Source organism: Apteryx rowi, unplaced genomic scaffold (genome assembly GCF_003343035.1).
Source record: "Apteryx rowi isolate R43461 unplaced genomic scaffold, aptRow1 scaffold_78, whole genome shotgun sequence".
NCBI classification, from domain to species: domain Eukaryota; kingdom Metazoa; phylum Chordata; class Aves; order Apterygiformes; family Apterygidae; genus Apteryx; species Apteryx rowi.
In genome coordinates this window covers 362,577-377,199 of record NW_020451071.1, presented here as the reverse complement: position 1 = coordinate 377,199, position 14,623 = coordinate 362,577, and the positions used below count along the sequence as shown (strand labels likewise).

Sequence of the window (14,623 nt, the reverse complement as noted above, 5' to 3'; positions counted from 1 at the left end):
CCAAAGTGGAATGCAGTATTTTAGCAGAAGCTGTACCAGTATCAGAGAGAGTGGAAGCATTATTTCCCTAGTCTTACAGATGATTTACATGCTGTAGTATGATGTTCACCTTTTTTGCAGTGGATTATATTGTTGACTTATGGTCTACAATGCCTCCCCAATCTCAAAATTATTTTCAGCAGAACTGCTGCATTGTCATTCACTTCCTGTCTGTGCTGTTTGTTATTCCTGCCTAAATACAGAACCTTGAAATTGTCTTTACTGAATTGCATCCTATTTTTCAGACCATTTCTTCAAGTTATTGGGATGATTTTGACTTCTAGTATTCATCTCTAACTTCTTWTAAATAATCTATCCCAGCTTTGCCATCTGCAGTCTCTGTCTCAACATGCAAGTCCTAAAACAAAATACTGAATTATATCRAATCCAGGATGGTCCCCAGTGGAATCCTATTTGATGTGTATTTCCAATTTGATCTTGTTACCACTCCATGAGTACTGTTGTCATACTAGTTTTGCACCCGTATCATAGTTTCRTTTCTAACTATATCATGTTTTCCTAACTTCTTAATGAAATGAAATATTGCATAGAGTCCAAATCCTTAATAAATTCAAGTCATATTATTTGTTTTGCATCCCCTGTCCACAAGACCTTTTATCCTATTATAGCTGAAATTAGTTTGACTGCACATTTTGTATTCTTGACAAATCTCTGTTAGCTATTGTTCCTTGATGCAAATAAGGCCACATGAAAAATGTTTGTATAATTCATAATTATTAAGATTATTACATCTTTGTAGATAAAAACTCAGAATTGCATGCACATCAAGACAACTTCCATACAAGCAAGGCTTTCTGTGTCAATGCACCTTTCAGTCTGAAAGCAGGGAGTTGTCTTGAATTCCTAATAACATCTTTTCTGGAACTGTGGTAATGAGAAGGAAATTGCCTGCATTGMATAAAAGCAGGACTTGAGCTAGACCTGATGGAAGGATATGAAAAGGAGAAGACACATGAAATATAAAGGGAGAATTGGTTTCAGCTGTGAAGGTAAATACGGTTCTGTAGTTTAATGGATTGAGGAGGAGAGGGCACTAACAATGTGTAGGGACMATTTAGACTAGGGGAAAAAATGGAATGGAAGATCCTGAAATAGAAATAGGAAGAAGAAATGGAGCAACTCTGCAGAGAAAAAATATGCAATGAAAACTAAYGGACTCAGAGAATATAGGTTCATCAATGTGGAGAAGTGTACCCTTTAAAGAATCTTGCATTCAGCAGTTGAAGCAAGGTACTGGTTTTTTTAGAAGTTCATGGTTCATCACGTTGGTCAGATGGAATTCAGATATCAGGTGAATCTAATCATCTGATTCAGGTCCATGTATAGTACAAAGTAGTAACTCTGAAAAAATATCCCAAGAGCAACACTGGAKCACTCATATGTCCCAGCAGAGTTGAAACTCTGGAAATGAGGAAAGTACTTAGACTATGTTTAAGCTTAATTTCACTCTGCTGACAAGTAGTAGGTGCCAGTAAAGACTGGAGGTAATGTGAAGATAGCATTTTTTCCTGATAATAATGGGGCCTGTACCGGTGGGTTTGGGGGTTTGGGGTTTTTTGGGGGGGGTGATGGGGTATGTTGCAGTTCTCAGTTGATCAGAAAAGGATAATTGCAATACTGCTACAGTATGCTTAAGCTCTATCAAAGCTCTTGCGACATGATGCTGATCAGGTAGAAGCTGGACACTGAATTAAGCAGATCTCAGACTTACCCTGAATGATCCACAGAGTAACTGGAGTTGAGGAGGAATCAGAAGCCAGGCGTTGGGGAATTGACACTAGCTGGGCAAAAGTCTTAGGAACAAGTTGTTCCAGCAACAAGAGGACAGTGTGGAGTGGCTGAGTGAAGGAGACTGGGACTGGGGGCAGAGCAGGAGAAAGACAAACATTTTAAGAGGGGCTTGACTGGAGGAGGTCAGAGGAATCAGGCATTGAAGAATCATAAATATCTGTGCCTATTACAGAATACTGCTATCCAGAAGCTAGATATAAATGAGAATGGTTTGTTTTGCTGTGTAGATGGAGACAGTAATCATTTTGAAAAAAATCTGTATTGTTGTTTTCACCCTGTGTGGTGAGTTTCTCCTTCTTAGCATACCTAYACAAACTGCTACTTTGGTGTTTAGCACATGGGTAAGTAACCTGCTAYTTCTTTTCTGTTTTGTCAGCAGCTGAACTGCTTTTGGAGGTTTCATCTTCTGTTATGAAAGTTTTGTCCCCCACTGTTGCATTGAGTTCTAGTCAACTGTATGTATGGCTTCATTCAAAAATGGCATAGATGGTTGGGATGGTAGATGAGATTTATCTAAAGGAGCCATGTAGATCAATAATAAAAGGAAGCTGATACTATAGTAGTATAATCATAAACTGAGCCTTAATGAAAATGATTGTTGATGAAACTTGATTTTTAACAGCCCTAAAATAAATCTGTGAGGTTCCTCCAGTTTTATGTTCCTAAATGTGAAATTTTGTAAGTGAACAAATCTTTAGACTTACTCATAAATCAGATATAAATAATTTTTTTTTTTCTATCATGGTATCCTAGCAGTTTCRGTTTGAATCCTATATGGTATTCAGCTGTGAGTTAGTTTCTTAGGCAGAAGTACTTCCAGCTATCTTCCTTGAGACTTGTTTCTTTGCAACAGAGGGGCAGGGAAATATATTGTTGTTACTATTAAATATGTTACTATTATTGTTATTGCAACTTACAACATTTTCTATTAGTTCTTTAAATGCTTGGTCTTCTTGAATATTTATAAAATGATTTGGACTTCAGTGATGCATCACGGTATCAGGATAAAGATTACATAGTTTGTGGTTCARCTTCCTTTCCCCTTCCTTCCATCTTTCTTTTCTGTCAGAGGTTGTAATAAACAGATGGGTATGAATTGGATATAATCGGAGCTGCAGGTTCTAAGCCCTGCTCTGAAAAAATCAGATGGATTAGTTTAAGAGCCTAACTATTAACACAGGTACTTTAATCTTCATACATTTGAAATTTTTCCAAAGGTATACAACAAAGAAGAGTATTCACAGAGTTAATATTGGATGTTCCAATTACTGTGCTATGGTTATTAGCCACTGTGCAATGAGGTAAAAATGGTTTGTATTCATAGGTTATTATGTAGAAAGAATAATGGTCTTGAAAATGTTGGAGTGCATTATAATTAGAAAGATCACCTGCTAGTACACCTGTTGGATGATGGCATAATGTAATATAATTTTATGTTAATTACTTCTATGCTTTTTTTCCCTGCACCTGCTGCTTATAGTGTCAGAACTGTACAAAGGTCCTAAGAAGTGACAATAGGAGCTGCATGTCATTGTTCATCAGTTTACATGCTGCATGCCTAAATAGGTCTTGATTTCAGCACAAATAGCAGAGATTTCTGTTGCATTTRTTTATAAACATGTATTATATATTCACTACGTTCCCAAAGTCTGCATCCAGTGATTTATATTTTATAAATGGATATATTTCATTTAGGAAATTCACATTAACTATGCCAGATTACACTCAAAAAACCATATTTCTGTGTTGATAAGAACAGCTAAATGTTGATTGTTTATATATTTTATATTTATTAAATATTAAGAAAAGATGAGAAATTTAGCTTTTAATTGCTGTGTATCAGAAATCTGAGTTAAGCCATTGATTAAGTCTTCTCAGTGATAAGTCAATTTGTATTTGTTTATGATAAAGCATTCCCCATGTTTCAGCAGAGCAGTAGATTATAAAATACTCTTTATTTTTTTWAAAGCATTTTGTCTGTTCCTTCAAATTAAAATATTGAATATAATAATKTGTTTGAACAGATGAGAACCTAGGCATGAGGGGAGAGGAAAGCTAATCTTGATTACATGCTTTGCATTTTGACCCTGCTTACAAATGTGTGCATGCGTGTACACACACACACATACACACACACACACATTGTTCAAAGCAGAAACTCGCTGTTACTGAGCGTAGGCAGTCACACAAGGTGGACTGAATCTCAGCTGTGACTTTTAGGTACTACTAAACAATTTTTTAAGGCAATAAGATTCTGTTACCCACTTGTAATCAAAAATATTTATGTAATGTAGCTTTATAGTTATGGACTTAGATATCAAATAGCAAAAAGTCCCATTTTGTCATCCCTGTTGCTTGTGCTACATAATTCCGCATAGATTTAGTAAAAGGAAAGAGATAAACAAAGGCTTTGTGATAACTACTATTGCAGGGCTTCAAAAGCAGATTGGAGTAACAGTCTCTCCCTTGTGTTTTCCCTAGTCTAAGAGGGAAGTAGATAGAAAATACTGGGTGGGAGGTGAAGAGAAGCACTTTGCAGTTCCGCAGAGCCTGCATCTCCGCTGTGCTGTTACCTGCAAATGTGTTGCCGACAGCTTTGAAAGCCATACCATGATTTGATCACAGTATTTGAGTGTTTTATTTGAAATGCAATATGGGAATGCATCATACAATCTTGTTAGGATGTGTTAAACTTATGTTGAAGTTACTATTGTGATAAAAAACATAACACTTTCATATCCTTAATTTGGCATGTTTACATTCGTAGAATTGTTGTCAAAGGTAACAGAGGTTTCTGACTGTCTCTGAAAAAAAGCTAAAAGTTTAGTACTAATAGATTTCAGGTCTTAAAAGTCTCTTTCTGTTGAAGCTGCAGGGTTTGTGAGCTTATGCCCTAAAGATTTGACAAAGAGTATTTGCCAGCCATGTAGCTGTAACTTGAAGCAACTATAAACTTCTCAGAAGGAAACTGATCCTCGTGATAGAGACGCAGGAAATCAGAGCTGTGTTTTCTATAGATCATTTGCATTTGTCCCACAGTGGTGAATGAGAGTCAAACACTGTGCAGACACATCAAAATATATCTAGATCAGCCAGCTAGGTCAAGCCAGGCTTAGCAGGTCTGGATCGGTATAAGCCATGACATGCCTAGTTCGGGCAACATGGTGCTAAACCTTTGGAGTGAGACCTGAAACCCTAGCTGTCAACGTGGGCCGGTGCTGCGAGTTCAGATCTTGCTGGCCCTCACCCAAACCAAGCCTCTCGTGTACTARCAAGGGGAGACACTGTTGTCGGGAAGGTGGTTTTCCCAGGGTGAAACTCATCACTTCCATTACGGGTGTGCTGACCCCTGTGATTTCCCCAGATGCAAAGCTAATGAATATCGTTGTAATCTGTTAATAGGTGACTCATTTGAGACGATGGCAAAAGCACTTTATTTGTACTGTAAAATGCTAGGGACAGGAAAAATATTTCACAGACTGCGTATGGAGGAAGAAGGTAGCAAAAAGAAGAATATAACCATGAATAAAGGCACGTCAAAATTCTTTAAACATCATACACAGAAAGTGCAAATAATTGTGCAAGAGGATAGCAGGTTGTTAGGGACACATAAGCCTGAAAACATACTGAAAACATAAAGGCAGCCTGTTGCTTCTTTACCAAACCAACCTTCTTCTCCCTCTTTACTCTCTTTTTCCTCCTGCCCCAATACCCAAAATCACATCACTAAAATGTATACATATTTTTAAAGGGTATGTGTTAAAACACTTTATTATTTCAACCAGATGGAGACTCAGAACTGCTTCAAAGCAACAAACCTGCTAACTTGGATTTCTGTAAAAATCGAAGGTACAAAGAGAAATGGAATGTCAATAGTGCTCACGTTTTGACAGTTTTCTRAGAACATGCAGAGTACAAGAATATCTAAGGCTAAAAATGTTGCGAAAGACAGCAGTAGGCAATATTGGAGAATGTTTAATTTAGTAAAGGGCATTCATCATGGATCCATGTGAAAATGATAAACTGACAAAATAAGCCAGAGCAGACAAAGAATTATCACATAAAAAAAGATACAAGAAATAGATCTGTTTTATGAAGTAAAGTACATTCCTCTCTCTGTCAACCTCTTACTGAAACCATTGAAATAGRCATGAAGTAACACAGTAAAAACAGTCAATATATGCATAAATAACATAATGTAATAGTCTCCAAAGTCAGCCATCTAAATAGCAAGGGGTTATAAGTAATCTTAGAAATATTAAATGCACTGTTTTGGAGGGGGAAGAGTAAACTAGAATAACATGAAAATTAGTAGCCATACCCGTTGATCTTACTTTATGCTAGTTTGGAAGTTTTTACTAGTTTTTAATGAATAACTCACCACAAAGTTACGCCAGAAAAAGATAAATAATGAAATAAGAAAGAATGAACAAAATGAACATGTGGCCATGTCCAGCCTCAAATACGTATTGTCACAAATTTTCCATTGATTTCCGTCACAAATTATATGCCAGTATATGTGGAGGAATTGCCACTTATAGTTGGGGGCAACTTTGGGCAACATAACAAAGGAAAGATATTGATGTCCAGCACTTTCATCTTTTCAAGTGTATTGAGCAGTCACTCTTGATGTATTTAATTCAGAAGCAAAGAAACACTGATTTAGTGGAAATATCATATGAGTAAATAATATAATGAAATAATAGCATATTGAAATCGCTCTGTTCTGTTTGAACWACAGAGGCAAGAAACTGAATCTTTTATGGTGCTGCACCTCAGGAAGCAGTTTTCTTTTACTCAAAAGAAAAGATGCACGGAGAGTGAGCTCATGTAATTTCCACAGCTGCAGCTATTTCATAAGTAAAAGGTCATGAGTGGTATAAGAGGAGATTATGCTGTAAATTATCAAGCCAGAAAGGTTTTTATAGAAGGGCTTTCTAAATAAAGATTGTATGTTTTTTGTACATAACCTTTAGATAATATCAAGCTGACRTGTATAGTCCATTTCAGAGCATTTTCGTTCTTCAACTATAGCTCTGTACCAGTTATATTAATATGAGAAACAGATCAGAAGGGAAAGGAATGTATTTTGCACCTCAGCTGACCTGTGTTTTCCTTTCTGTTATTTCTTGGGTGACATTCAATATGAAACAAACTTCCAGGATTGTTACTAAAAAACTAAAAATCCTTTATACCAATTGCAGGAGGTGGAGCACACAAGATGAAACTGAGATTTGACACTAATCAGAAATGATGTAACATTAAATGTACTATGAATAGTGCTGTGTTTTTTCATAGTGYCTGTGGAGATTAACAAGCTTCATTTTCCATCTTGAAGATTTTACAGTCTAGATTAATATTTGTTTTTATTTCTTATTATCAATTACAAAAAAAATCCCTGAACCCCAAGTGTCCTRTTCTTTTGTAATTACTAAAAATATAATTCTTCTAGAAACAATCAAAGAACATGTATCACTATAGATAAAGAAAAACATATCTGGATCTCTGGTTGATAAGGCAAAATAAAACTGTTTCTGCCTCCTCAAAAAAGAAAAGACAAAGGAAAAGAGGGAACAGAAAATGAACAAACAGTGTACTACTCCATCATGAATGCTTTCTCTCAGTAAGGCTCTTTCTAATGGACAGAACTAGGATAGCGAGGAGTTAGAAGCATATGGGTCAGTGGTCAGTGACAGAGAACAAGGTGAATAAGCTGGGGGCAGATTGTTCACTGAATGACTACAGCTTAAATGGCCAGCAATGATGGACTGTGAAATAGGTCTGTTTGCTCTTAATCAGTATTTCATTTCCACTGTTGTTTTTTTTCTTAATGTTATACATTATTGATTGATAATACCAAGAAAATATATTGTATTTAAACACAAAGGGAGTGTAGTAACGTGTGCCATCATCCTCACAGCAGAAAGAGCACTGATAGCACATTAGCATAAAAAATGGCATTCCAACTTTTGAGAGCTGGTTGCTGATAGCAACTTGATGAAAAATGACTCTACCTTACTTTTATAATGAGATTAGAATGATTAAGCCAGCATGGTGAGCCCAGTGCGCAACTCCTACTGCTTTCAAAGACTGCGTTTGTGTTGTGTTGTCTCCTGGTTGGAGCTTCAGCTGTGGTGAGATGAGTGGCAGCATGCCTGACAAACAGCGTTATTCTTCCAGGCAGCTTCCCATTAGAGAAGGAGAAAGGGAGTGTGGCACAGGGGAGTCCTGAGAAGGCATTTGATCTAGTGCCAGTGGCACGTATAGTCTGTGGATGATTGTCAGCTCTGAATGGCTCTTTTATTGACAAACCTTCTCTGACGGTCRCCATAATAAGATACAAATACTAAGGACAGTGGCTGCAAAAAACAGGTCCTCAGGGAGAGTAAATACTAAATCAGATTGACTGAGAAAGGAGGTCACATGTGGAAGAGAAAGGGAAAGCTGTTAGTCTAGTCTCTTGCTGCATGCTAGTAGGTCACGTTTTGCTGGTAAAAGCATGTATCAAAAAGTAGTACAGACACTGAAATTTAGCRATGAACACAGAGTGAAGGAAATTGCATACCGTCATTCTAAGCTCTTGGAAGTGCCAAACAAAAGTACATAAGTTTCTCTAGCACTTTTCTGACAGATATGGGAATGATCGCAAGGGAGTGAAGTGACCTGCCCAAAGTCAGAGTAGTATTTTTCGGAAAAGAATTCACTTGTTCACTCCCTGTTCTGTGTCTAAAAAAGAGTGTGTGTTGATGTAGAAAAACAGCTTCAGTAACCAGTATTAGTTGTCCAACCAAAATAATTCCAGGTGTTATTAAAAAATGGAGGGGCAAATGATGAATGGCGTGTGAATGGGGTGTGATTCATGTTGCATTAACTGAGATAGTTATCTAGTGATAGGGTAAGCATGAATATACACCTTAAGATCATAATGATGCTACAAATCTTAGAATCCTATACATGTATAATAATATAGAGACTAATTTTTCAGCTTTCCTGATTCATAGCTTCAGTGAACTTTGGATCAGGCTTCATTCAATATGAAAAGTCACTTCTAATCATGTGAAATGAAGAAGTTGCTATTGCAATGTAAATATTTTCTTAGAAGGACCGAGTGGATTATGTACTTATCCCTTATTTAAAAATACCTAAATGAAATAGTTCTAAGGAAATAGAGGATTAACAAATAAGTACAATACACAGCAAGCTGTCTAGCCGAAGAAAGACTACATAATTTAAAATATCCTCAGCTAAATCCACTGTAACAAATCTAGCTGGGAGACTGAATTACTTCAGAAACATGTGTGCTTTTAGAGTGGTCCATTTGGGTCAAGGCTAAAGTTCAGGAAGGACAGAGAAAGACTCTGAGGCTKCCTTTCTGTTCTTGTACCTATCCAGTCCATGAGTAGAGGACTCCAGCTGTGAATGGACATAATCTTCTTAAGAATCAAAAATCAAAATATTTGTGTAAAAACAAGCAAGCAAATGTAGGATTCAAATACCCAGTGGAGTTTCATTTTGTTGTTTGTAGATCTCTGTGGATCATGGTGTGATCTGGCTCTCACTGAGATTAGCTGAAAAAGTCTCTCAACTTCAGCATACACAGAACTGTTCACCAATTCAAAGACTTTTTTTTTTACCTCCTCCTAAACTAACATTTTTCCAGAGCTGCAGAATATATTCAAAGATGAATCCATTTCAAATGGAAATGKATTCAAAAGATGTTGATTCTTCTGCATGAAAGTTGTAATCAGTTTCTGTGTTAACAAAATTGCATTTATAGGTTCTAAACATAGAAATTAACAGAGGGTAATGACATGTATTTTGGCATTGTGTAGGGGACACAAGTTAAGGATCCAGGTTTCCATTCTTAGTTCCTTGCTAACTTCTTTTTATGTAAACAAAAATTTCCTCTCTACTTTTTTCCAGGTCTGGAGTTGGTGTGACAGGTTCTAGGCACACCTTATTTTATGCAGAAGTAACAGACCAGATGAAAACGGGTGAAGGAGGTGGCCAGCCTGAAGAAGGAGAGCTGATAGAAGTTGTAGAAATACCTTTAGAAGWCTACATGAAGTTTGCTTTTGATGAGAGTCTCCCAAAGACACCAGGTGTCATTTTGGGCTTTGTGTGGTTCCAAAACAACATAGCACCCAAGCTACCAAAAACATAAAATCAAAGCACCAACAATTTTGAGAAAAGCTTTCCCATTATTTCTGTGCGTACAGAAAACTGCAAGTCTGCCTGCCTTGATCAACTCAAATTACCACAAAGGGAATCTTTCCAAAAATAAACTTTGAAGCAAAATTAGAAGTAAAATCCTGACCCTATTTCCACCAGTGGCAAAACTYTTACTGGCTTCACTGGGGCTAGGATTTGTCTTGGAGAGGCAAATGTTGATTCCCACACAAAACCTAAGTAAATGTGTCCAGTGTTAGAAGCTCTCCCTTTTTGTGGCACTGCTCTACCACTGTTCTGCAGAGATGCTCAGAGCCTCAGTGCGGCTGCTACACAGGCCTGTCACCGTGGTCTGTAGATACTGGCAGCTGCTTGTTCACTGTAGTTCTCATAGCTGGGGTTTGGGGAGGGGGTGTTTGTTTGYTTGTTTGTTTTTGGCTTGGGGTTCTTCTTCAACCATCAGACCTTAATAGTCAAATATCCTAACTACATACCTGAATTCTGCACAGCTTTCAGGGAGGARCTTTCTCTGTGATGCCTAGCTCCTGTAAAGAAAATGTTTGCATTTCTGAACGTGCAGACCTTTATTTCATAAGCAGACAGAAACATATTTGTAAGCTGTTCTGCTAATGTGTCATTCTGACAATAGACCAGCTCTAAGACTATGTATTAGAGTGTATTCCAACTGCAGCGCTGAGCACCAGTGATGGGGATACAGGGATGAATCATGGGGGCTACCACTGGAACACATCTCTCTGTTTTATGGATAATCCTTGATTAATTAGATCAAACTTTGTCCTCTAGAGCAGGACTTGAGAGGCCAAAAATCTTTTCATTTGATTGTGAGATGACTAGTACAAGTCCTTTCTTTGAGATGTCATGCCTCAGTTTCTTTATTGCTAAAATGAAAAGAATAGGACTTACTCCTCAGGTAAAGCTTTTTGAAATTTAGTGATCAGAAGCGCTTTATTGAGAGGTTTTATTATCATTTGTGCAGTTTACATTGAAGCCTGTACAACCTGCATAGATGTACTGAGCAACACAGTTTGATTCAATAAGTGGTCTAATTAGAATGTATATTATATATTCCATCAGCATAGTTTACATGTAGACTGTCATATGAAACTGTTAATAGCATGAATGAGAGAGAATCAAGTCTGGCAATTTAATTATGCAYTTGTTCATGTTATTCACTCAATTAATATTAATTAATATGACATTATATATATAGTTTGTAGAACTGAGGTACTATGTATTTTCAGGAGACAAGTACTGGGAATGTGCAACCTTTCACATAGCAACTGGAATAAATTCAGTACARATCAGCTGGAACTGATTGTATCCAGTGGCTGATTTGAAATTGCTGCAGTTTGAAATAGATGTATACATTTTAAAAAAAGGCCTTTAAAACTGATACTTAGTGCTATCCTACTGACAGTTACGGAGGAAAGCTCATTGGAAAGTCACTGGAGAAAGAACAGTCTCAGTCCATGGGAGTCAGACACCTTTTATGAAAGTTTAGACACATTTACATTGAACTATGCCTGATCTGTGGATGAGTCAAGGGCTGAGTTATCACGAAAAGTAAATTAATTTTGTCTGTCTTGTGTATTTACATTGGAAGGTATTTTAAGGCTGGGTCTCAGCTCCTGTGTGTCTTTACAGTGTCTAGTACAATGTGTCCTGATTGCTGTTGAGGCCTTTAAGGACTACTAGAATATGAATAATAAATAATATAAGTATGATACAGGCATTAATGTCTTTTATTCCAGGCTGTAGTTGCCAGAGTATCTATTTGATTCCATCAAAGTTGTCACACAATAAATTTTGAGCTGTTCGGTGTCAGGCTAATGAGTGTGTATGTATATAGTCAAARGCTTTTCTACTGCATAATGCAGTAATTCAGGGGGAAGAAAAAAAAAATCTTTCCAAAATGACATTTCTTTATTTATACTCTTTGCTCCAAAATTACAAATGGACAAAATGTCTCCATTTCTAATTAGGTTCTTTGTGTGTTGCTGAGAGTTTTCCCCCAGTCAGACCTTCCCTCCCCTACTGGAGCCATAACCTGAAATCAGTACTTCACAAGATACATTCACATTGCATTTATGACCTTGGTGAGAGCACGAAGCTTTGACCCAGCTATGTGGGTGACAGGTATTCAGGGTGTGATTCATCTGACTAAATATGCCTTTCAAAGATTAGTCTGTCTAGAAGTGCCTTCAAATCTTGGCACCTGCATTTAGTTAGGATTCATCAGACCACCACCAGAGGAGACAGGTCAGCCAGTGCTGGATTGGCTGTGCCACCACACACCAGCAGCCTTTGTCTTGGACGGCAGGCTGCCCGGCCGTCACAGGGAGAGCACATCATCGCACCCAGCCCATGGTTGCAAAATCACTGTGCAAATCACACACTCGGTGCCAGCAAGTCCTGCCCTGGCTGCATGTCTTTTTCTGAGCTGGACAGTTTGAAAATGCACATAAATGTCACCCACACCAAGGCACTGCGCCTGTCCCTCTGTAACATACCATCCCTTCCCAAGATGGGGTGTGTTTGGGGGAGAAGGGCCAGGGGCAATTCCACGCTCACCAAAATCTGGCCCAAACTGCTTCAGTCTCTCAAGCGGTCCAACAGAGCTGTAGGTTTCTCCTAGGCAGCTCTGCCATCACACTGTTGTTTGCAGCTTCTAACAAACCATGGATGACCCTCAAACGTTTCCTCCACCACCCCATAACACATTTCTGTGGGTCTTATGCACTAGCATCAGCTAATTCTTCCTTCTCCGGCTTTGCCTTTACCCCTGCACTGTGGCCTGAGTAACTATTCTTGATGCATTTTATGCTTCTCTTCTGAACCATTGGGTCAATATGTGAGCTGGGCAGATCTTTGGCATTTCTACACAATCTAGAAGACCTCGTGTGACAATTTGAGAAGCATTGTCCCCCACCTCCCTAATCCATCCCTCCCAGGAAGCTGGTCTATTTGACAGACACCTGGAAAACCCCAGGGGACTGCGGTGGCTCTCAAACCTTTATACTCCAGGGGAAACTACACGCAGGTCTGCCTTCCAGACTTCTTGCCAGGCATGTCTCCAGCAACTACAAGTGGACAAGCCCTGCAGAAAAGCTTCTGAGAATAAGAATTTGTGGCATTAGGTCTGTTTGTGACACATAAGAGCGACTAAAGTCAGGTCTTCTGTTCTCAGGGTGCAGGAGGGACTGGGGGAGTTCAGGCCAGTCTCCCTCATGTTCACTCCCTGATCACAGCCTTTCTACTTCCCAACATATTGAGATCTCTGAGTAAGGATACAGGATTTGAAAATAGGGCATCAGGGACCACTACWCTAACATCAAGCCTGATAATATTCATATCCATAGGAGCAAGAAGCCCTCAGTGCCAGTGTGGCTCATCTCCCTGCCTCAGTCTGCCTGAATAAACAATGGTTTATTCCAAATGATTTTTAGATATTTCCATGTTCTGACACTTCTACTTAGAACAGAAAACCAGTGACACCGGGTCAGACCAAATGTCCATCTAGCGCTGTACCCTGTCTCCATCCATAGACATTAGCAGGTGCCCAGAGAAGATTAAGAACTGAGCAAATGAGCAGTGATACGTTTCCTAATACTCCCCCAGGCGCCAACTRTTTTCAGCTCAGGAGATTTGTAATTCTCAAACAGAATCAAAACGGTTTTGGGTTTCATTTCAGAATCTGGAAATTTTCCACAGAAGTGACAATGATGCAATATAATAAAAGTGGTACAAAAAACAATGTGGTATCTGGCATTTTGCTTTTCAATATTAAAAATAAAAGTGTCTTCATCCTTTTTCTTTTCCTTCTTACCTGTTAATTCCTATGGTGATTTTTATTAGTAGTTAGGAAGGTTTGAAAATGTGGGAGAAAGGATTTGGACTGTTTCAAAACAGTAGGTGATTCATATATAAATACACAACCTAATAAATAATAAAACCTATTCATATATAAAAAGATACCTATCCATATATATAAAGATACCTATTCATATATATAAAGATACAACCTGAGCAATTCAGATACCACTTCTCTCATCAGAGCTCTTTTCAAAGATTGTAATTAGAACAAACCTGATATACATCTGCCAAATCCAGGCAGGAAAAAGTGCTGCTACTGGAATCTTTCAATCACATCTGCATTTTAGATGCATCCTTTTCCCATGCTACCACACATACATCTGTGGAGAGCAAACGTTTCAGAATGAAACAGAGTCCCCCTTTGCTTGTAAAGARTACTGACTCCAGCATACAAAATTCTTGTCTGATCTCATCCAACCACCCCCATGAGATCTGTGTCTTTTTTTTTTTTTTTTTTGAGTTCCATTGATTAGTCCGTATTTTAAAAAACACCCTTTACATTGCTCTAGTCTTTATGATGCAGCCTTGGGATATAGTGATTGTCTAATGAAAATTTAAAGAAAGCATGAAATTAGATAACCTTCAATGTCATGTAATTGTCAGGCTCGCTATTAGATAGCAGAAGAGGGGTCACCAACACCTTGCAAGTACATAGACCTCCCTTATTATTGTTGTTTATTGTCCTATTTGTAAAATATCCAGAGGCCCT

The 14,623-nt window shown here is 38.0% G+C and overlaps 1 protein-coding gene across 4 annotated transcripts in view; it reads left to right on the top strand.

The window, feature by feature from the left end:
* The window catches only part of NUDT14 (nudix hydrolase 14), a 61,944-nt gene extending 51,051 nt beyond the window's left edge, over positions 1 to 10,893 (top strand). For all 4 annotated transcript variants that reach the window (XM_026088662.1, XM_026088664.1, XM_026088666.1 and 1 more), the window contains one exon: positions 9,775 to 10,893. In XM_026088662.1, the coding sequence (XP_025944447.1) occupies positions 9,775 to 10,015 (241 nt within the window). In that variant the 3' untranslated portion in view covers positions 10,016 to 10,893. The remainder of the gene's footprint in view (positions 1 to 9,774) is intronic.
* The last annotated feature ends 3,730 nt before the right edge of the window (positions 10,894 to 14,623 follow it).